Source organism: Excalfactoria chinensis, chromosome 5 (assembly GCF_039878825.1).
Source record: "Excalfactoria chinensis isolate bCotChi1 chromosome 5, bCotChi1.hap2, whole genome shotgun sequence".
NCBI classification, from domain to species: Eukaryota; Metazoa; Chordata; class Aves; order Galliformes; family Phasianidae; genus Excalfactoria; species Excalfactoria chinensis.
The window spans coordinates 44,173,605-44,197,865 of record NC_092829.1 but is presented as its reverse complement, the minus strand read 5'-3'; the positions used below and the strand labels follow the sequence as shown (position 1 = coordinate 44,197,865).

The 24,261-nt window shown below is 37.3% G+C and overlaps 1 protein-coding gene across 1 annotated transcript; it reads left to right on the top strand.

Moving 5' to 3' along the window:
• The first annotated feature begins 6,771 nt into the window (after positions 1-6,771).
• CAT (catalase) lies at positions 6,772-23,652 on the top strand. Its single transcript, XM_072338642.1, has 13 exons — positions 6,772-7,018; positions 11,348-11,519; positions 12,661-12,771; positions 14,100-14,230; positions 14,912-15,016; positions 15,886-16,011; positions 16,971-17,162; positions 17,707-17,859; positions 18,669-18,807; positions 19,828-19,958; positions 20,605-20,712; positions 21,289-21,375; positions 21,821-23,652. Exons 1-13 carry the CDS (start codon positions 6,953-6,955, stop codon positions 21,884-21,886), a joined length of 1,587 nt encoding a protein of 528 aa, XP_072194743.1. The 5' UTR covers positions 6,772-6,952; the 3' UTR covers positions 21,887-23,652.
• Positions 23,653-24,261: the final 609 nt, after the last annotated feature.

Below are 24,261 nucleotides of genomic sequence, written 5' to 3'. Positions count from 1 at the left end.
ATACAGTACTCCTATATATTAAATAACATGAGTTCTTTAACTTGTGCCAATGAAACTTACATATATGCTCCTTTAATTTTTCTTAGATTTGAAATGTCACTTCTCACCACTGCTTACAGAGTAAGAGGTTGTTTCTCTCTCAAAGGTTCTGTAAGAGTTTCAGCAAATCTTTTTACTCTATACCACTTCATAATAGCACAGGAACATTCTTCTAACAAGGAGACCACTGACATCGGCCAATTTGTTATTGCCACTCAGGTTGAAACATACACTATAGGCAATAAGTAGATAATTACCAACTCCTTTTTTTTCCACCTGCGTCACTGGGAGGATATACCTGTGACACATCATCTGTAATAGAAGTCTCGCAGTGCCGTATAATGCCCTATATGCATAGCACATCTTAGTTAACCTGTCCTGAAAAAAAGAAAAACCGACCAGGAGAACAGTCTTTGTGATTCAGTAAGAGCAGGGCTGGTGCCAGGATTCTTAATTATGGGACCTGTAAGAAATCAACAAAAGGATGAACAAGGGATGTATCAGAGGCTGGCAAAATGATGAAACTGAATGATAAATGTTGGGTGGAAGTCACAGGATAAGTCATTAGAACTGTATTACAACAAAAACCTCCTTGTTCAAATGCCTTAAAATATAGGGCTTTCCTATCCATAGAAAAATGCTTGTAAGTTAGATCAGTGTTAATAAAAACAAAAAACATCTAATAATAATAATAAGTTAATCTTCTCAGCCAGAGGATAAAATGACAATGGAAAAATAACATCTTTGCTGTTAGTGAACTGAATGTAGTAGGGTAGTAGCTAGTAAAAGCATGCGGCCTCTCTCTGACAAGCTTAACTTTGTGCAGTATGCCAGTTGCCCCTAGTGATATAATTGGTTTCTTTGCAGCTTATACTCTGAAACTTGGATGAGACTTATTATTAGCATGCTAGTCACCCACTGGTGTTTATTATGTTATATCTTATCCACTCACAGTACTACGATGTCTTTCTTTCTGTTAAAACTGTAAGTAGGATAATTCACATTCGTTGTGTGTGTGTGCACTGCATTACTGTAACTTAATATTGCTGTACTAAATAGTTCATTTTTCTAGTGGGGTTCATTTATTGTTAGTCCTTCGGCTTCTTTGGAATTCTTTTGGTTTCCAGCTAGAAGCCAACATTTGGTAAATTCAGTCCCAAAAGGCAGGCTCTTCAGAAAATGTATGATCTGAGGGATGCTGTGGGTAAATTGAATTCACGTTGGAATTCCTTCTGCAGCCTCGACTCTGGCAAGACATGTCAGAACTTGAGAGAATTTCTCTCCCAGTTTTTCAATATAATGGGAGAAAGAGATATGATCATGTAATTAATGATGACTGTAAGACATAGTGTATATATACATGCACATAAGTATGATTATCAAATATCATTACTACTATAATACATGAAAAGTACTGAATGGATGTTACACATGCATCCCCAGCATTGCTTTTCTGAGATATTTGAGCATTTGAATTGAAGATACTACATCCTTTTTGCTATAACCGGACACAAGCTTATTTAGCTGGGCTGAAGCTCTTATATTTTCTAACAAAACTTTCCTTTGAGTGTGAAAAATTGACGTAGGTAGCACAACTTTAAAACTTTATTTCAGCCTTTTTACACTGAAGTCTTTTTCTGGTTGTTGTTGTGACAAAAGAAACAGTGGTTTGTAACAACAGTTAATGTGCATTTCATCTGTATCTCTACGTGGTGATTTTCCTGACAATGTAAATGGCTTGTAAACCTCTATCTTCTAAATGTGTTTCCACGGTGCATTAAGAGAATTAGTAGCTAGAAACTTATCAGTATAATCCAACCAGTATCTTAGATTCAACCACTGGGGGGAACAGTAAACACAATCCCACTCTAATTATTTATTATAACTACAAGATACTTTCCACCACTTCTTAAATGTCATGAAACAAAGTTCTGTGCTTATATGTCAAAGTAATTATTTTGCCTACCAATAACTTTTATAAAACAAATCATGCTTTTAAGATATAACTCTCCATACACTTCAAAACCTGAATGTTTTTTGGATGATCCCAGTGCTTACATGAATGCTGTAAAGACTGCTGAAGTTACTGAAGCATTTTCATTTTTTAGTTTGTTGGTTGCTTCTCTCATTCAACTTACCAATCTGAGGTGATGAATTTCTCTTATAGAGAACCACAGAAAGCCATAGATAACTCTGGTCAGTCTTATGGAAGAGAACTAAACTCAAAGGAAAACAACCACCTCTGTTCATTTTGCATGCATTCATCTGTAGCCTAAGCAGTCAAAGGCTTTTATTCTACTTTTATTAAGCCTCTTATTCTATTTCAGCAGATATCAGAAGTAGACCCTGGCAATTGTTTGAATCTTAAACAACAATAAAGGCTATCTTTGCAACTCATAATGATACGTAACTAGTCAATATGAAAAGCTGCTTTTATGAGAATGACTCAAACGCTGTCATTACACAAGACAGCTGGAGCAAAGGGTATCAGCAAGCTGCTGGCCATATGGCAGACACTGTGATGAACCAATTATTCCAGGCTAGAAGAGCTATTTTATTTTTATCTAATACGCTACTAACACCACTGTGTTTCACTCTGACTTGCTTCTTTGAATCTCATAAGAACCCTGTAATTTTTTTTGTTCTATTTTATTGTCAAAATTAAGATATGTAAGCAGATGGTATGCAGGCCTTTCCCCAGTATTCCATCCTTAGCTTCCTCCCTCCTATTATTATGCAAAATATACTGAGAACGACAGCTACTTAAGATGGGGGGAAAAGAGACTAAAAAAATCACACCAAAATAAAACAGATTTTCAAAGGAATTGAGAACCTAGAATTCCTATCTCTTCAAAGAACACTAATTAGTGTGTTAGTACCCTAGGATTAATTATTCCCTTGGTTCTTATTTGCAACCATCTCAAGGGGGCAAACCTCACAATCTTATATCTATTGCTGTTAGCCCTTTTAAATAGGGTGACTAGAGACAGCCACAATTCTTTCCCTTTGATAAAGCAGATTTTAGAAAGTGCATTTTCTTCCACAATTCATTGAGACTAGCTTAAAAAATGAGTTATGCTCAGCATCTACTGATGAGCTACTTTAAAGGTAGTGAAAATGAATCAGAGTGACCAGCTCGTTTCCATGAAATATTTTAGAGTGTATTTGTGTTTTTAGGACAAAAAGTTGAAAGAGAACAGTACAAGTGGTTTATATGCATGCTGGAATTATCTGTAATGGAATTGTGACTGGTATTCTCTGCACTAGAAATCTGCAGCAATTACCTTTGGGTGATTTCATGAGAAATGGAACCATCAAGTCAGCACATTGGATTATTATATATGTAAAATGTTTATGTGACACTCTAGCAAACAAATCACATATCCCTGATGTGCTTGTCATGTGCAATGGAAATCTCTTGGTGTATCTCTGCTCACAGACACTCACAGCTTACTTAAAGAAAAAAAAGAAATGAATCCAGGCTTTATTTAGACACCTAAATGCTACTTAGATTTCTAACATAGATCCCTAGGGTGTAATAATTTTGACTTGGTGACTAGATCATATAATTTCTAGATACTTCCCTACTGGTTTTAAAGGCCGCCACATTTACTCATTCATCCCTTATAAATTCTTTGTACTGTCCTCTCAGCCCCCTCTTGTTTTCCAGTGTTGATTTGTTACAGCAAATCTGAATCATTTGCTGGCATTCCACTGGCTGGTTCATTATCTTTTTTTTCCCCTCATAAACTTCAGGTGATCACAGTGTTGTTTCTTCCAGTCATAACTATGACCATTCACAGAAAAAAATAAATCAGAAATCACTCTCAAGGGCCATGTGGCCAAATGATAAGTTTTAACATAGTCATAGTACCAAAATTAACTTAAAACTGACACACTGACTATGCCTGCCTACAGTCATCACTACTGGTGTTGTTCACCTCACAACGTAAACATCAGTCACTGAGAATACCAATAATGTGGGTTTTTCTTTCCAGATAGATAGAATGCTCAAATAATAAGTAATGTTGGCTTTATTAGGTATATATGCAGCTTCTTTCGTTTGGTTCACATTTTGCACAGCAGTACTCAGAGTCATGTAATAAAGGTAGGTAGCTAAGGCTTTTAGAATATTATAACCATTTTCTGTATTAAATAACTATGCTTATATAACAACATTTCAATTTTAGTGTCTCAACCAGAATTATTCATTTTTATATAAGGACTGTTGGTAAATATTTACAATTACCCGAGTTTCTCAAAACTTCTCTGAGTCCTACTTGATTTATTTTATTCCTGATGTAAAATGATGACGTTCTTTGGTTTTGGCCTACTCTTTTATTTTCACTTGCTAACAGGTGTAGTATTATTCCTGGTACAAAAAATCATCTTCTTGCTACAGAATTAAACCATCATATAAAATTACTATTGTATCAAGGTCTCTCTTACACCAAGCATCTGTATTAATACCTGAAAACATCCAGCAAACCAATTAAGCACTTGACTAATTCAAAGCACAAGTCATTCTGGATGGGTGACCCATTTAAAAGATTAAGAGCTTCTGATTTTAACAATAGTAAAAATCATTACTGTGTTCAGCTTTAAGTCTCTTCTTACAAAGAATGAAATATCAAAGGGCTAAAGCAAGTTTCCAAATAGGTTTTTCATTGATAATTAACTAAATGCTTCATACAGTCCTGCTAACAATACAGAGAACAAATGCAGGCAAACATTCATAAGCTTACTCTTTGATGTTTAACTTGAAAATCAAAGACAAGAAAACACATTAACACAATAAAATTGTTTTTATATGATTTACGTGATGTGGGATATTTTTATTGATACTCAATAAAATAGTTTTAATAAAATGATTTTATTACATTTCTAAGAATAAAAATAGAAAACTGAGATATCCAACTAAATATGTGTTTGAGAGCCTCAGCATGTGAAAAGGGTTGTGTTTCTTAATCTACAACTGCCTTTATTTTAGTTATCTCTAGAATTACACTGCAGCTCTTTTCAGCGCTAAATGTGAAACAACTTCTTGTCAGTGATGATCAGAAGTACTGCTTATGCAAATTAAGAAATTGCAAAACACAATGATGCGTTAAGTAAGTTCAGGTGGAAAACAAAACCAAGCCCCATCTCTAGATGATGATTTGGATTCCCTTGAAGATGTGAAGTTTGAGTATCATTAGGAGTTGGGAGAAAAAAATAAGTATGTGATTAGCTTATTCATGTTTAAACTCACTTTATATATGGAAAAAAATTACCAATGTTAAACTATTATGACTGGTAATCTCAGAAAATCTCAATTAAGGATGAAGTGTGGTTTGGATTGTGTCTCAGAAAGACACACAGCAACAGAGAACCGGTCTTCCCCAGGTAAACAAAGATGATTAATTTGGAATTGTTTGAAGTTTGTTTACATAATACATATATAATAGGAGGCTTTCCTAGGCAAATGAAATGCCTCAGGAATCACATATCATAATAGAAGGGGGGAGGAAATAAATTAATGTATCCACAGCAAGATACTTGTGGAATTTAAACTCGTATTCACCACTTTCCTTACTGAAAATACAGACTGTTTTTCCATAACGCGAGATAAAAATACTTGCTTTAAGTTTAACTTAGTCTTGGATATAACCTTTCTTATCAAATGCATTTACTTAATTTAAATAAAACTAAAGAACAAACATTTATGAAAATACGTGCCAGATGCTTTCTCTTGTATTTTGGCATATTTTACAAGCCAATAATTCATCTCCTCTTGTTCTTTCTGTAGACAGGTATGCATGCATATATACGTACGTGTTTTTTCTCTAGCATTACAACCATAACAAGGAGGTTTTATTAGAGGGAGGAGAACTGTTTTTAAAGTTACTCTTATTTTGAAGCAGGTTTGTATCCAACAGGCTTATATACACACGTTTGTTTGCAGAAAGTGTTAAACTTTAAAGGAAAAGCAAACAAAAGCTTTTCATGATATCCACGTTTCCATTTTGCTGGTTAAGCAAAATCATATTTAAGTTGCTTGATTTTAACATGTGCGTAGATGCTCTCCTAATGTTAAGTCTCCACGGGAAGACCTTTTTATTTGTTTTTATATGAGGAAGTCATCTTAAAAACATACAAGCTTGCAAGGAGATTAGTACTAAAGTCTGAATGAGTGTCTGAAATGATCACTGTAACTGGGGGCCTTAAATAACTATCTACCCGATAGAGAGCTTTCTGACTGAGATATTGAGTTAGGCTACTTTTAATATCCGTTAAGAAGTAATACCTTGCAGAAAAGTGTTTTCCCCACTTTATAGGATCATGGAACCATCAAGGTTGCATCATTAAGCTCACATAGCCCAATAGTCAGACCATGCTTATGGCAGCTCTAAACCTTGTCCCGCAGTATCACATCTGCCTTTAACAGCTCCAGGGCAGTGACTCTACAGAGCTGGGGGACCTCGAGATTAAAAACGCGTAACAGAACGGTGTCTACACACAGCTAATTAGACGCTTTAACTAACGAGGCAGCACTTCACAGCCCACGGGGAGGAATAACGTGACCCCCCGCCTCCCCCGGGTGAGGCGCTGAGAGCGGCCTTCGGCGACTCAGCCCGGGGGCGGCGGGGGGGTGGGGGGGTCCCTCTCCCGACTGACGTTCCTCTCAGCCATTCAGAGCTCGCGCTGCCCGCTGGACTCGGGGCTATTGGTCGGCACGGCGAGGGGGTGGGCGCAGCGTTGGGGTAGGTGCCGTGGGTGCGGTTGCTCCCGCTACTCGCTGGCACAGCGGAGCTCGGTTGGGTTGGCTTGTTGAGATTGGCAGTTGAGCGTCTATTCTTAGTAGCCGGACCTGCGCGTGCTTCTCTCGCTCCGCAACGCCCTTCCTGCTCGGGGGTCTCCTAAGCTTAACAAAATGGCTGACGGACGGGACGTTGCCTCGGAACAGCTGAAGCGGTGGCAAAGCCAACGAGGCTCGCAGGTATCGCTGGGGTCTACGACGGGAGCGAGCTACGGAGGGCTACGGAGCGCGGCTTTCGGAGAGCTGCCAGCCGGCCCACGGGCCGTTGTCTGCGGGGCACGGGGAGGGTGAGGTGCCCAACGGCCAGGAGGGGCGGCTGCCAGCCGGGCGCCGGTGCTGCTGGCACGGACGCTGGGCAGGGCTGAAGCTGATCGGTGCCCGGCAATGGGCTGGAGGACGCTGCTTATGCGGAGGGCTGGCAGGGATCGAGTGTCCTGTTATCACAGCGGTAGAACTCGGTGAAAGTAGGGTATGGGGGGTTGGATTGGGGTGAAAGGTGGGTTGAAATCACGTAAACAACTCTACAGGACTCTGCTTTCCAAAGGCAGAGTGTGTGCCAGAGTGCTTGGCTGAGGGTGTAAATGTTGCACCGTTTGGTTGCCGTTCCCTTTCAGCGAACCCCTGTGCCAGTTTGCTGCTCGGTATCTGCTGACAGAAATATGTATATGGTATTAAACACTCCTACTGATTGAATAGGATGGCAGCCTTACTAAACATGGGTGGCTGCCATAGTTCCCACTGCTCATAGTTATCTGTAGTCTTTTTTCTGTTCTAAACAGCACTCTATATAGGCAACGTTCCCACGATCGGTTGTGGCTTCATCATATTCCACCATGTTTTATAGTATTTTCATGTACTGCAGCTAATGCCTTTTGTATTAGTGCCAGCTTTTCTGTAATGAAACAGCATTTAAATATAGGCCAAGGTTAATGTGAAGATTGGGAGGTAACACGGAGTCTGTGTTTCATAAGGAGTCATGAGACCTCAAGAGAGAAGGTAGGGGTGACTTATTAGAATTTTAAAGTGACATATATAAGGTGCAAAGTATCAGAAATGCCTGGGAGAACACACTATGATGTATGGTGTTTACAACAGCTGTGGCTAAAATCCTCCTGGCTTTGTTTCTTTCCTTTCTGTGCTTCAAATCTGCGTGTTTATCTCTTAAGGCTTTGACTGTATGCAGCTCCCAACCATTTGAAAATACAGGCAAGCTCAACTCCAGAAGCAGTCTGAGAGTTCTCTTAAAGCTAAAGTGGTGTTCTTTCTCTCACCTCACAGAGATGGAGGTTGTTTTGTGTGCCCTGCATGCCATTATCCTGAAACTAAGGTGACTATATATATCCTGCCAGTTGGAAGTGTTTATACTTCAAGTGTCGCTATTGTAAAGGACCTCTTGGAAAGTTTGCCTGCACAAAAAGACCTTACGGTCACAAAAATCTTAAGTATGGAAAATGGTTCAGGATAATGAGCTGGAAAATTGCACTGACTTGTGCAAGGTGAATATCTTGAAGCAGAGTATTTGACATTTACTAGGCTGAATGACTGAAATGGATGAGTGAATTTTTCCTGAAGTTCTTTGAATATGGCAGTGTTCTTCTACTTACTTAATGTATTAAAATTGTAGTTAAAAAAATCAGCTGTAATGACAACTTAAACTATCACCTCAAATTATAAACTGCTTAACTATGCTCTATCCTGCAGATTTTTAGGGGTGCTAAATTGTATGGGGTCTGCATATTAGAATATCATCATGTTAAGAAACTAAACCCTTAGAATAATTCAGGATAGGAGAACTTCCTATGCAGTCTGAACAGGCGGCTTCTCAAAGCGAGCAGTGAAATCCTTTTATTTGATTGAAAACTGAGCAAGATATAAGTATGAGAATCAGAAGAAATAATATTGAGAACAGTTTCTGCGTTTCCTTTTTTCTCTTGACGAGCTAGAGATAATGTTTTAATTAAAGCATCTATTCCTTTGGCTTAATGTTCCTTTTCTTGTGTTTTGTGCAGTACTCAGTAAAATAGCACTGGCATCTTTGGCACAGCGTATTTATACATAGTGCAGATATACACACAGTAGAAAAAAGCTTATGTGTTATTTATATATATACGTATATGTATGTATGTATATAATGTATTTAGGGAAGTGGAAGTATAGACTGAATGTGCTGTAGAATTCCAGTAGATGCAACCACTTGTTCACTCTGCAGGTGATATGGGGGAAAGAACTGGAAAGGTGAAAGTGCAAGAACTCGTGGGTTGGCATGAAGACAGATTACTGGGTAAAGCAGAAGCTGTATGTGCAAGCAAAGCAGAACAAGGACTTCATTCCTTAGCTTCCCTTTGGCGAGCAGATGTTGTGTGACATCCTTCTGGTCAGTGTGGGTCAACTGTCCTAGTTGTATCTTCCCAGCTCCTGCTGTCAGGGTAACACGAGAAGGGAGAAAGTCTATGGCTCTGTGCAAGCACAGCTCTGCAGCAACTGAAACATGGATGTGCTGCCATAAAGGTTTTCATTTTAAACATCTGAATACCAGCATCACGTGAATATCTACAAAGAAAATAAATTCTATCCTAGTCAAAACCGTGACATAACTGCCCCTTCCTCCATACCATGCTCAAGTCCCACGCTTTTTTTAACATATCCTCACTAATGACCACGCTTTGCTAATACAAAGATACCACTTCTTTGGTCTGTGGACTGCTCCTGTGGAATGTGGAAGCTTCTGTGTGTTACATTAGCTCTGAGGATAAAGGGGTGCTGATGTGTGGAGCTGCTGTGTGACAATGGGTGCTCTGCTTGGGTCTCTGCTGAGCTTGAAGTACTTAGGCTAGTCCTGTGGTTTGAGTGATTCCTGCAGCTGGATGTAACTGTAACACACAACTCAACCCATAGATTGCAACAGTTTAAAGCTGTGTCTGTTACAGTTTCCACCTTCATTCCTTTCAAACCAGGCTATACTGTTACCTATTGGCCACTAGTCCCTTAGAGCTGTACGTGCTTCCACCTGACCTTACCATGAGCCACAGTCCCTTCGGATGTCTGTCTGCTATGTTGTGGACTTATCCATCTCCATAGGTGCTTTGAGGTCTGCCTGTTCTGCTGTGAGCTTATTAACAGGGTGTAGCCTCTTCAGGAGCATACATCCTGTGGCACTGACTTATCCACAGTCGCTTTGAGGAGTACCTGCTGTGGTGTGGCCTTTTCAATGAGCCTCAGTCCTTTTAGAGATCACTTCTGGCACGCCTGCTGTGTTGTGTACAGATGCTTTGAGGTACTTTCACAAGGCCTTATCCACAGACACTGCGAGGTGTATTTGCAGTGGTTCAGGCTTCCCCATGGCCACAGATGCTTTGGGCTGTATGTACTCTCATGTGGGCTCATCTGCAGGGCACAATCATAGAATCACAAGGTTGGAAAGGGCCTACAGGATAAGATCATCTAGTCCAACCGTCCTTCCATTACTGTTGCTACCACAAACCACTAAACCATATCTGGTAGCTTTTCATCCAGACACCTCTTGAACACTACCAGGGATGGTGACTCCACCACCTCCTTGATAATTACTCTGAGTAGAGTTCAGTCTGGAGTCCCGGCCTGTCCAGTCCAGGCTGTAGGTGTTATCAGAATGTTCATAAGCACAGCAAAACAAACTGATAAAGAGTAGAGCAAATGGCAGAAGCAAAAACAACCACTAACAAGCACCAAACTCCTACTATGCAGTAAGTCAAGTAAGCCCTGTTAGCAGCTAAACAGCTGAAGCACCTATGTATCTGGTGTGAGTGCTGTTCCCGCTCTATCAAATCTGTCATCATCTTGAATCCTTTATGCCCCACTTTGGGTGGCTGAAAAGATGGAGTTATGGTATGTCACAAGTGGGTAGCCCTGTACCACAGAGCCACTTGCTTTCTTTCCCTGAATGGGTTTGGAAAGGAAACTGGGAAAGTGAACTTGTGTGCTGTTGGTTTGCTAGTTAAGGCAAAAGCCATGCATGTGAGCAAAGCAAAACAAGGAATTCACTTACTACTTTCCATTGGCTAGCAGATATTCAGCTACTTTAGGAAAGCAGAGCTCATTGTGTGTAAACGTTCTCTGGGAGGACAAATGGCTTCACTTCCACTTTTACTGTGGCTTGTATTGCAGAGCATGATGCTATGTGGTATGGGATGTCTCCTTGGTCAGTCTGGATCAGCTGTACTGGCTGGGTCCGTTCCCTGGTCCTTGTGCATCCCAGTCTGCTGGCAGAGCAGCATGAGAAGTTTGTTTTTAAAGAAGTACTTGCTCTGAGTAAGCACTGCTGTACAACAACTGAAACATCAACCTGCTCTCAGTGCTTTCCTCAAAAATCCATGTCATCATATAAGCCCCTGTGAAGAAAACTTAGCTGAAACCATGATACACACTTTTTTTGGTGTCCTGTGACACAACAGTTAAACAGATACATGCATTATGTAGTTTAGATAGAAGACTTTCAATTTCTAGTCTTGATAGTAATTTTCTTCCTTTCAGAAGCCAGATGCCTTGACCACTGCTGCTGGCAATCCAATAGGAGATAAGCTTAATCTTATGACAGTCGGGCCACGAGGACCTCTTCTTGTTCAAGATGTTGTTTTCACTGATGAGATGGCTCATTTTGACAGAGAGAGGATTCCTGAAAGAGTTGTGCATGCAAAAGGAGCGGGTATGTTTTAAAAGTATGATTTTCTACCTGTGGGATCATGTAGTAAGAAGCTTTTGAGTTGGCATATCAATACAGTTGGATTGAATTGTATTATAATCTATCATTTAATTAACAACAGTGAGAGCGGCAGGTAAGGCCTGGTTTAGAAAAACTATGTGTAGGTTTTTGATCCAAAGGTAAATGGATCAAGTGTGTGAAATTTAAAAACAAACAAGAAACCACAAACCCACAAAGCCAACCACAAAAAATACCTGTAGTAATTCAATTATAATAAACAGTTAAAGTGCTATAAGTCTGCAGTACTTGATTACATTTATACCAGTCATTATGCCAAGGGTCAAAGCTGAAATTTGAAGCACTGAAACTATTAAAAAATATAGAAATGTAATTATAGCCCTTTAATTTCTTTTATATATTATACTATTCACTGTACTCTGCTTCATTTGTCTGTTGTTTCCAACTACCCTTCTTCTCTGCAAGGATGTCTTAAGCATCTGAGTTTTAGTATTTGTTTCTGTGTTTTTTGATTAAAAACTTCACTCTTTAATACTTGACATATCTATCTGCCGAAGATAGATGATCTTTAATACTTGAACTAGAAAAAAAGTCATGTAGAACTGACACCACTGGTTTCTGTTGCATGTTGCTCTAAAACAGTTAAATATGGGACTGAATCTTGTAATAGAAATCTGTAGAAATGGTCCTCTTGTAGGGTGGGGAGAACTGTGTTGCTTTGTTTTGCTTAAAGACAGACCATTGATTCTGAAACATTTACCAAGATCAAAGAAATATTATCTTCCTCTGAGGTAAATGTATAAAATCTTGGCAGAAGAGCACTCAAAGAGTTACTGTTTATTGTTATGTAGAGTAGAAGTGAGATCTGTATTGCTGCCAGGAACTGTTAGCAGTCTGTTAAGATGGGGGCAGGGGTATGCAGTGGGAAGACTAGATTTTTTGTTGTAAATTTGAATCTGTACAAACAAATTGGTGGTTTAGTGCATAGATTTTAAGCCATTGTATTTTCATATTTGTTTGCTTGTTTTTTTACTTAATGTTGTGTGTTTAACCATAATTGAATAATATGTGGTATGAGTGGAAGGAAATTATGTAGATCTGATGTTTTGAAACTATGTTTCTTCAGGTGCCTTTGGCTATTTTGAAGTGACTCATGATATTACCAAGTATTGCAAGGCAAAAGTGTTTGAACACATTGGAAAAAGAACTCCAATTGCTATAAGGTTCTCCACTGTTGGTAAGACTTTAAAATTGTGTATCTTTATTTTTATATATATATGTGTGTGCGTATGTATGATATAAAATCTATATCTATCTATCTATATATCCCATAGTTAGCACTGATTTCAGTGCTTGAGTTACAGAGCACTTATGCTGTCCTTAAGATGTTTTAGATGTTTTGTTACCAAATCCCTCCTCCGAGAATTTTATTTAATTTTTAAGACCTTAAACAATAGCAAACTGGTTCTACGCCTTGCGGCACCAGGCACCAGCCCACTGTGGATACTTTTTTCCACTGGAGCATGAAAGAAAGGGTGGGCTGTACTATTTCTGGTTCTTATGAAAGCTTTGTTTCTGGAGGGATCATGGTCAACACTTTAAAACAGCAGCTTTACTCTTTAAATTTGAAAGCCTGAAATCTCTTATGCTGTAGGAATGCTCTGGAGAGGAATGCTGCTAAGTGTGTTTTAGGCAAGTGGGAATAGTCAGTATTGTAAACCATCTTGTTTCTTTTGCTAAAGAAGTGAATGCATGAACTGGCTATGATACGTATGCGTTATAAAGCAATACAGTATACCTGATAGAAAAATGATCTTTTTAAAGGTGTGTATTACTAGACTAGTTTATCTATATTTAAAATAAATTCTAATGAATATTTAGTTCTGGAAGTAGCACTGGAAAAGAGAAGGAAAAAAGAAAAAACAAACAAACAAATCTCAAGGACCTGTAGTTTCTGGCTTACTGGCCTTTCTCTGGAATGCTCTATCGGAGAGAAAAGGCATGTAGCTGAGCTTGATAAATAGATAGTGCTAAAGTAGGGAGTTGCAGTGTTACCTTTCCTTTTCCTGCTGACTTTGAACATGCTTCTATTTTGTAGCAGACAGAATCATTTTACAAGAGAAAATAGATGTCCTAGTTATTTCTTAATGATGGCTAACATTAATAGTTGCTGAATTTCTCCAGAACACTTGCTGACATGTGGTGGATACTTTTGCTGTGGTATAAATTCACTTGCTGAAAAGATTACTTTGGATAAAGCAAGGGGTTAATGAAACATTGCAAGTCTTCTGTAAGAAGCTGAATTTTCATTGGGTATATTACTTAATTGCTGTTCTCTAAGTGAGAGCTTTCAAAATGGGATTTAATGCTATAAAGTAATGTACTTGTAGTTAATTCAGTTGCTTCAGACACTCCCTGAAGTATTATTGCAAGTCTGCAAAACATTCTTGGAATGCAATAGATTTTAGTTAGAAACAAGCAACAACAAAAACCATTTTCTTAGTATCTTAGTTTTATTCTTTGGTTACTTATCATAACACTTCCATATGTTTGTGTTTCTTCAAGCTGGGGAATCTGGGTCAGCTGATACAGTTCGTGACCCTCGAGGCTTTGCAATGAAATTCTATACAGAAGAAGGTAACTGGGACCTTGTAGGAAATAATACTCCTATCTTCTTTATTCGGGATGCAATGTTGGTGAGTAAGCACTGAAGATGATGGTATTTTGTGGAAGAGACCCAAAATTTTTTCATACCTTGTTCATGCTTTACTGAGAAGCAAAAGTTGTTTAGACATACTTTTAAGTTCTATCTGTTTGGTGTTCCCAACTGGTTTTGCCTTGAAAAGGTGATGCTAAAAAAAAAAAAAAAAAAAAAAAAAAAAAAAAAAAAAAAAAAAAGGCTAATACTTTATTACTTACATTGTTATTTCAATAGCAAGCCTGCCTAGTTATTGCTAGTGCACATCCTACAGGATAACAGCCAGCAGGTAAACAAATAGTGGTTTTAACCTTCCAGTTTGATCAGCTTCACTGGTGTTCATATGCAAAGTTAAGAGCGTTTGCCTCTCATTGGACAGAAGTTGAAAGCATTTTCTGTCTTTGAACATTCTGTTTATCCTAATGGTAAATATTCTGCTTTCATAGTCAAATCAGTAAAATTAGGGTAACAAATTTGATCGCAGGAAATAAATAGCAACAGAAGATTTTTCTTAAAGCTTTATAATTCTTCAGTGTTTTGTTCCTTTCATAGCTAAAAATACTGACTAAAACTGTCAATCCTGTTTTGAACAAGGTTTTGTTTATTATATCCCATGTATTTGGGGATATGAAATAAAACTTTTTTTTCATCTCTTCACTTTTCTCCCTGGGCAAATTAGTTTCCATCCTTCATCCATAGCCAGAAGAGGAACCCTCAGACTCATTTGAGGGATCCAGATATGGTATGGGACTTCTTGAGTCTTCGCCCTGAGTCTTTGCATCAAGTAAGCTTCTCTTCTTGAATTTCATATTATGGCAGCATGTTTTTAGCTGGAACTTTTTTCTGGAAGCCTGTGCCTAATATTTTAGGCACAGTAGTGTTCAAAGGCCTTTAATACCCTTGATATTAAGGCTATTAGCACTTTCTTCTAGTTTTGCATTTTTTCTTTTAAAGAGTATGAAAAAGCTAGATTTCTCTCATTTTTGTGGTCATATTTTACATAGAGATGGAAAGGAGGTTTGTATGTTTCCTTAATACTAAGCCCATGGGAGAGCTGATTAACAACGAACCTGTATATTAGTGTCAGCATATGAAAAAGAATACTATATGAAAAGCTAAGGAAAATTGATATGCAGTTGTGTTTTTTAAAATGAGATGGACTCCTATACATGGAAGTTTTCCAGTTACTACTGCTTGGGAATAGAGATACAACAAGCATTGTTTGATTGTAAATCAAAAGAAAAACAGCATTCTGAGTAACGATGGTGCTATGTTTATTGCCTAAAGACACTGAAGGGTTAGTTATTTAGGACTTCAAATTTCAGATTTTCTTTATTTTATAGAAAATCTTATTTCTATTTAAATATCTATGCTTTTTTGCTCTGTGTTACAGAGAAAATCACAACACTTTCACTAGGTTGATGTATTTTTCCTTTAATATTGAAAGTGGGTGTAACTCTTTGCACCCTTGTTGCATGTGGAAAATCTAAGCAGTCTTAGTTTATTAGAAACTGAAATTTCTCTATGATGTTGATACAGTATTTAATACTAAATATTTACAGTGATGCATATCATATAGTAAGTGACCTACTCTCAAGTTGTTGTTTAACTGAGCAATTAAATGAGCTAATGTTGTTGGATTCTTCTCTTTAGGTGTCTTTCACATACAGTGATCGTGGTATTCCTGATGGATATCGTCACATGAATGGATATGGATCTCATACTTTTAAACTCGTTAATGCTAGTGGGGGAGCTGTTTACTGCAAATTCCATGTTAAGGTGTGCTTTTTCTCCACTTAACTATTGGAAGTAGACTTCATACTGAATTCCACTTGAAGATTGTCTGAATGCTCTGTATTTTACCTCTACTTTAATTCAGAAGATAATTACTTAGTGCATATACTTAACATATATTTTGTGCACGTGATTTCAAATTGATTGCATGCATTTAATATATGTAGAGGATGTTCTGTAGAACTACTACACTGATGTATGTAAGGTCAAAGAATATAATCCTCTTTCTGAGATCTCTGCGGCTGAAGCTTGTAGAACTTTCCTACTTTGTTGGGAAGTAACTCAGTGGCACATCCCACTTGCAAACAACTTCTCTGTTTTAAAAACAGTGGAGCTGTTTAACTTGTTAAACTCCAGCTAGTGGAGCCTGGATGTTTACCCCTGAAGCAAGGCTTGAGAAACCATTATTCTAAACTAAGAGGGACTGCATAGCAGATTTTAGTCCTTGAGTTGTCAGAAGATTATTAAAACAGCACTATAGTTCCTGTTGAAGATGTCAGAGAAATTGAAGAAGAAAAGAAATTTCAGAAGAATATCTAAAAAGATGGACTAAAAAGATGTGAATCTTGGACTTTCAGTATTTGCTAACCCTCCATCAGTTTATTTTGGCATGTGATCTGTGGGAAGAGATGAGGTGATGGGACAGTAGAGGAGCACTCCATCCTATGGGGGGAAAGGAGAAATATCTTCACTTTACGTGATGTAGAGATCATATTTTCATGTTTGTTTTTATGTGGTACAGCATTACATTTATTTCTGTTTTATAAGAGAACTCACTTTTACTTGGAAGCCAGCTGTATTGTTACCCAGACTGGTATTACTGTCGACTGGGACAGTCATGCTTTTAGTTCTTGAGTCTTGTTAAAACACATTGTTGTTATTATTATTTATTTCCTTTAATTTCTGCATGTCATACCTGGTTCTACTGCTTTTGTTGCTTTTAGACTGATCAGGGCATCAAAAATCTTTCTGTTGAAGAAGCAGGGAGACTGGCTGCTACTGATCCCGATTATGGAATTCGTGATCTTTACAACGCCATAGCCAATGAAAACTATCCTTCCTGGTCTTTCTACATTCAAGTTATGACTTTTGAAGAAGCAGAGAGGTTCCCATTTAATCCTTTTGATTTGACTAAGGTATCTCTGTTGTTCTCCCTTGCTGAAACAGTTGCACTGTGTAGTCTTGATGTTGGTCTTGTTTTATGTCAGACTTCCAGCTGCTGTTCCAAAGAATGGCACTTTGGAAGGTAGTAATATAAATTTACTCTTTTTTTTCTCAAATATTGACCTCCCCAAATGTCTAAATACTTCTGACCTTGAAACTGCAGCATGACAAAAGAAAGGCTAGTATATCCAGTTGCTTTTTCTTAGTAGCAGAGAACAATCATGCTACCAGTTCCACATACAATACTGCATTCCGAGGCATCTCTTCAAGTGCCTGTGGGTATTTCATTTAAGCAATCAGGTGCTGGGATTATGCCATGAAGAAATCATATGCACAAATGCTCCATATGAATTTCAAAGGACAAATTCCTCAGAATGTCTGTTAGCAAAGTAGGAAATACTTCAATAATGTACTTTCTCTCAGTTGAGACTTTATTAAGCAGCACTTGCCTGTTTTGTTATTTAAGCTGCATAATACTGATCATGTTTATTTTAACGCATTCATTTTCTCATATAGATTTGGCCACACAGTGACTACCCTCTCATTCCGGTGGGCAAGATTGTGTTAAATAGGAATCCTGTCAATTACTTTACGGAGGTAGAACAGATGGCATTTGATCCTAGCAACATGCCACCTGGTATTGAACCTAGCCCTGATAAGATGCTGCAGGTAATCTACTATTTGTATAGTGCTCCTTGGGTGAAATCTCATGTTTTGTTTATGAAAGCATTGCAGTCACTTTATGTAACAGCAGTAAAATAACTTGACGGATAGAAAGCAACTGTTTTGTTTTTTTTTTGTCTTTAAATAATCACAATTTGTTGATATGCTTATCCAGTGTCTAAATATTAACAGAATGGAAACAACTGAAGGAATGGAAAATCCAAAATTTAGAGGGCATCTGCAGTAACTTCTTGCTACGAAATTTATTGGTCTGACAAGAAGAATTGTGTAAGGCCTTAGCAGCAATGCTTGCTTACTTATACTTTTATAGAATACTTTGGAATTAGGAACTCTTGAGTGTGAGAAGTGGACTTCAAGTGCTCTGAAATACAGAGAGAACTAATCTTAAATTTAAATCTAAAATTAAATATAAAAATTGCTTACAAGTGAGAAAATACTGATATTGTTCCTTGATGTTTAGCACTGTTGTGGTATTTTTCAGTTCTAGACATGTAACCTTTCACCTGTGTCAGAATAGTGTTAGTGTTCTGAAACAAATCTTGTTGGTAATGGGTAAGAAATACCAAGTTGTGTAAATACAACTCTGCGTGCTGTTTTTCACAGGTATTTTTGTGAAGTCAGTTTGTCTGTTTCACTTTGAATGTGCTGTAAATTATGTGAGGAATATATAAATATGCAAAGGAAACTGTCTTCTGCCTTTTACTATTTAGTGTATAACGATTTTAATTGGGATATACTGCGTAGCTGCTGTTTGCTGAAAGAGCTTTTCTTCATGTTTGTGATGCGTGTTTTAGGGTCGTCTTTTTGCATATCCTGATACTCACAGACATCGTCTGGGACCAAACTATCTGCAGATTCCTGTGAACTGCCCCTACAGGGCTCGCATAGCCAATTACCAGAGGGACGGGCCCATGTGTGTGTCTGACAACCAAGGTACTAAAAGAAATCCTTAAAATATGCTATTTTTGAAGGTACAGCAGCTTTTTATTTTCACAGCAGATTGAAGATATTTTCTAAACAATTTTAATTTTACTTCCTTGTTTCACAGTGAGAAACATTACTATGTTAACATAGATGTCTTTTTTTACCTATTTAGAAGTATATAGATTTTGGTTACTACAACTTCTGGCTTGTATCAAGAAGCTGATCGTTCCAAATTGGGTTTTCAGATGTTGTGTGTAATAGTCACTTGTGGAAAATATTCATTTGCAATTTGAGTGCACACACGTTGTACATTGTATGCCTGCATACAAGTTGTATATGCATATGTATAATGGCTCTATATCTCTTGCATTAATCCATTTTTTTTTCTCCCGGTTTCCAAGAAACTGAAAGGCAGGAATGTAAATCCCCAGACTAGAATTCTAAATTCACCTCTACTTTGTGATACGTTCTGTCAGTGTTTGCCCACTGTTGACTGACTTGTATCTAAATATAAGCAAGTATGTACTTGAGCTCCAATTCATGCCAAATCCACATATTCCTCTGGGCTATGAATAAAACTTCATGAAGGAGGAAGTGAAAGTGTTGGAAAACAGGAACTTGAGAACAGCTCCCACTTCTAAGAAACTTTGCAAGTTCATTGTGCTTAAAATAAACTGTGTAAGGGTCAAATTCAACAAGATTTCAAATAAGCAGGCGGAAGTATGTTTTCATTGCCTTTAGACTAAAATCTTGAATGATTCCCATGACTTTATTAAAATTCTGAGCAATGGTGTAGAAGAAGTGGTCGGGCCTCCTAATTTTTGAAACAAAGCGGGTTTTTTTTAATCCTGAGATCTATGTAAATTCTTCTTGTACTAAATGCTTTTTAAATGCTGGCTGGAAGAATGCTACTGTTGATAACTGTATATGGATAACTCTTTTCAAGAAGGTGAATCAAAATTGGGTAATTGTTTTTTAGATTATTTATTTATTTTATTTTTCTTGATATTTTTTGTGTTCCCTCTTCAGGTGGTGCCCCGAACTATTATCCAAATAGCTTTACTGGTCCAGAAGATCAGCCTGTTCTGAAGGAGAGCAGCATGTCTGTTTCAGGAGATGTGCAGCGTTTCAGTAGCGCAAATGAAGATAACGTGTCTCAGGTATGATGCATAAAGGGATGTTATACTGCTTGTTACAGAAGATGAGCATATAGGTTGTATGAACGATATTAATAAGGATCAATCAAACATGGATATCTTTGATGCGTTTGGGATAACCTAAAATTAAGTGCTTATAAAATTTTGGAAGATCTCTGTACAGCTTAATAATGATTAATGACTGAGTTCTTTCTGACAGGACCACTAATGAGTTCTCATAGAACTCTGACATCATATTCTGAGCATTCATATTTAGTTTACAGTTTTCCTGCACCATATTCTGAGCCTTCATACTTAGTTTTTCAGTTTTCCTGCAACTGGTCTCTGCAGATACCAAAACTAGAATATGCGCGTAATGTAATGAGCTCCAGTTTCTTAATTTGGGGTGCAGCAGTATGTACTTGTTTTTGTTAACTAGGTAAGTATCCGTGATTTTAAGCTAGAAATGGTAAGGGTTGTTAGTGGATTTGCTCGAGGGGGTGGGAGTGGGAACAGCAAAAATTGGTTGCATATGGAGGTGAATTTAAATATTGCCCTACTACAGGTAGGATTCATTATTATCAAAGAAGTAGTAGCTAAATGTCAGGCTGCTGCTGGTAGAATGACTTGCTTTTGGAAATGTCAAAATAATTTATTTTCTAATTATAAGGTGCGAGACTTCTATCTCAAAGTGTTGAAAGAGGATGAACGCCAAAGGCTGTGTAAAAATATCGCTGATCATCTTAAAGATGCTCAACCTTTCATTCAGAAGAGAGCTGTAAGTAGTCTATTTGCTTTCAGTCTTCGATCTTTTTTCCCCACACTCTTCCAGGCAGTTTAGCAACTTTGCCAAAGTAGCACTGCATGCCTGGAAATGAAGATAAGGAATTCTGCTTCTAGATGATTTGTAGACCTTTCTTATACAGGAATTGCAAACAGAACATTTTAATGTGTAAATATGTATCAATAATGTAGAGTGTGTTAGAAGGACTTATTCCCAATGAGAAAAATTAGAAGTATGCTGAACATCAGGGATGTTGTCTGGTTTATTAACGTTTTCCTCTAGTTAAGGAAGAGATGATGAGTTTCAGGGTGGGTCTAGAGCTTTTTCCTAGTGGAATTTTGTTTAAATTCAGGACAGGCCTTTTATATATCCTTATAGAAACAATGATTCATTGTGTTCATTGCTCCTTTCTGGTTGCTGAGAATCTGACTGTTAGTTTTGAAAATGCTTTTCCATCCCTCTGTTCTTCCTTCTGTGTTATGATTATAGCGCACAGAATAGGGGAAATGTTAAAGAATGTCTCAAATAGAGAAATAAAGTTATTGTATTTCATGTTATCTTCCTGTTTAGGTGAAAAACTTCACTGATGTTCATCCTGACTATGGCGCACGTATTCAGGCACTGCTGGACAAATACAATGCTGAAAGTGGGAAAAAGGTGCGCTAATGACTTGTGACTTGTGTTGCTGAATTTTGTTGAACCAAATATTTTAGTTTTATTCTTATGTTTACCAGAATGAAGAATCTATTTTAACTCGCATTTGATTTTAAATGGGAGAAGTCAGTGCGTGTGGAATTACAAAATGAGGGAACATGGTTCTACAACAAAATTACTGGTTAATCAACATTAAATTTAATGTAGTTAATTGCTTTTCAAAGGCTTGGAAAATAAGTGTAAATGCTTTGCAAGGTGTTCAGGTTGATTCTTCATACCAAATGATTTTCTATTTTCCTTAGTGGTAAAAAAGACACTTTAATGGGACTTGTCTGACTATACAGAATAAGATATTGTTGCTCAATTGTACTTTTTTTTTCCCCCCTGCAATTTCTGCAACTGCTTTAATGAAATTTGCTCTGAATATTTCTCTTGTATCACTTTCTAGGATGTAATTAGGACATACACACAAGCCACTTCTCGTGTATCTGCCAAAGAGAGATCCAACTTGTAAAGCGTGCTACAGAGAATTACCACATGAGTTTTGCGTCCATACAACTGCAGGACAACCTGTTGAAAATGTTATTGAATGTAGCAGAATTCCTCACAATTTTTTTACAGGCTTGATTTATTAAGCTTTCAAGTGCCTGTATCTGTACTGGAAACAGTAAGTAACACAAGCTAACAATCCTAGTGCCTTTCAACACTAGTGCTTTACTGCTTGCTAAAAACATGGTGTTTTCAAGGAAACTAATTAAAAAGTTTTCATTTCCAAGAGAAAACGTAATTTAAAGTTCTATTCCATTTTTTTAGTTTAGTGCACAATAAGACTTAAATAGTGATACTGTGATTATCCTTATGGATAACCTTGTTCATGTTAAAAAGCTGAGATCATTTAGTATTTCTAGTAATGTGTGTATTTGTAGGTTCTTCCTTTTGAATTTCAGTTTTGTCTTCCTGAATTAAAATAACACCTATGGAGTAGTTCTGGTAAAATACCGGTTATTTCTAATTCCTGTTGTCAAAAATAAGGCTGAATAGGAAGCTTATCTCATATATGTAATTTTTATTTCGAACACTTACTGAAGGTAGCAAATCTCTACTTATTAACATGGTGTGAGAGATAACTGATCTGAGGGAGACAGTGAGGGCAGTTACTTCTGTAAGGGGTGAAAAATGTTTTTTCTCATTTACAAGAATTTAGATTGAAAAACATTGATTTTCCAAGCATATGGAATATTAACCTCTGAATACATTGAATTACAAGCTTAGATGTCTTAAACTATTCCCAATAGCTCCTGAAGTTATTTCACTGCTGTAATCTGATGTTGTTGTTTGTTGCTTAAGCCAGAGCTGGATTTCAGAATTGAAAGTCTAATTGAAAATGGTATGTTTGTATGAATATGCATGTATCTATACTGGAATAAAAGGGATAAAATCTGGTTTTAGGCATGCTGGTATGTTGTGCACTGTTTGCAATTTAGTTAATTGGTACAAAAAGAAATTGAAACCATTTGGATTAAGAAGTATTCTTTATTCTGATAGTTCAAAGGAGTTTGTTTAGCATATTGATGTTTCATCTATGATTTTGGAGTATGACCTACAGTAGTGAGAACTGAGACATAATGAAAGTGTTTATATTTTAGCTATATGCAGTGTGTTCATACAACGAAGCCATGGCTGAAGCTATTTTTTTTCTAGAGGCCAAAATCTCAACAAGTATTTTTTCTCAATTAACTTGAAAGTATCACCCAGTTATGGTGTAACTGGTGTTCAAAGTGATGGCTGAAATTTAGAATAAAAGTTTGTCATACTCATTACACATTTAAGCTACTCCTAATAGAGTAAAAATGTTTTCTAACTGTGCTCAATAGGCGATTTGCCATGTATCTATATTTCCATCAAGTGTTAATATTTCTGCCTGTTACTTCTCCTTCTTCCCTTACCAGAGAGAAAGATCGGTGCATATATGTAATCAGTCCAGATCTTAGTTACACAACATTGCCCTCAATTTGAAATATATCCTTGCCTTCTTTGCCTGCCAGTGTTGCTTCACTAGCATTTGGACTGGAAGAAGCACAAATGCTGATGAATGATTTCAGAGCCCAGCTACTAGCTTTTAAGCAAATATTATACCAGTTTCAACAGTTGGTGCGTTTGCAGATCTGCCTTGAATTATATTTTGAGTAGGTGTACTTCTGTATTTGGATTTCAAGCATGAATTAGCTCTATGGGAAATGATACAGATAGATTTAAAAAAAAAAAAAAAAAATGATAAAATACAGTTAACTAGAAACATTGTAGAAAGCTACTCCAATATCTGTGTGATAAACTAAAATAATACTAAACGATGGTCTGTTTTATCCTGGGGTTTGTCTGGGCAGTTGCGTGATCAGGCTGGTGGGAAACGAAAGAGCTTTTCTTGCTGGCACAGGGAATGAGTTTTGGGAAAGAGTGAGCAAGACTTAGTCTGTAATTTTTGTGATCTCTGGTAAATGGGTTATGTTGCCTTTCTTTTATTTCTGAAATAAAACGATTAAAAAGTTCTTAGCTACATGTTGCCTCTTTTGTGAGCATCTATTCAATCAGTTTATTTTAAATGAAAGTATGAATTTGTTAATTCAGGTTTTTTGAGGGGTGTTTTGTTTTGTTTTGGAGGTCGTGTAGAAGCTGTTGAAGTTCAGGGGAGTTCATGTCTATTTAGACAAGTTACTTGGACTGCACAAGCTCTGATGAAGACTGCGTAAGCAAACAAAGTCTTTAGACTCAGACTGACACTTCAAATTCATGCGAGGGTGGCAACGAGTAAATTCTATTCAGTACTGATATGACAAATTACCTGTTTGGAACCTTCTCTTTAATTTGTAAAGCCTTCTGAAAAGAGAATGC

Excerpts from the sequence above, each read along its gene's own strand:
- CAT (XM_072338642.1), top strand. The coding sequence starts at position 6,953 with ATGGCTGACGGACGGGACGTTGCCTCGGAACAGCTGAAGCGGTGGCAA. Across the intron at positions 7,019-11,347 it reads AAAGCCAACGAGGCTCGCAG|AAGCCAGATGCCTTGACCAC; the intron begins GTATCGCTGGGG and ends TCTTCCTTTCAG. Across the intron at positions 14,231-14,911 it reads TTATTCGGGATGCAATGTTG|TTTCCATCCTTCATCCATAG; the intron begins GTGAGTAAGCAC and ends TGGGCAAATTAG.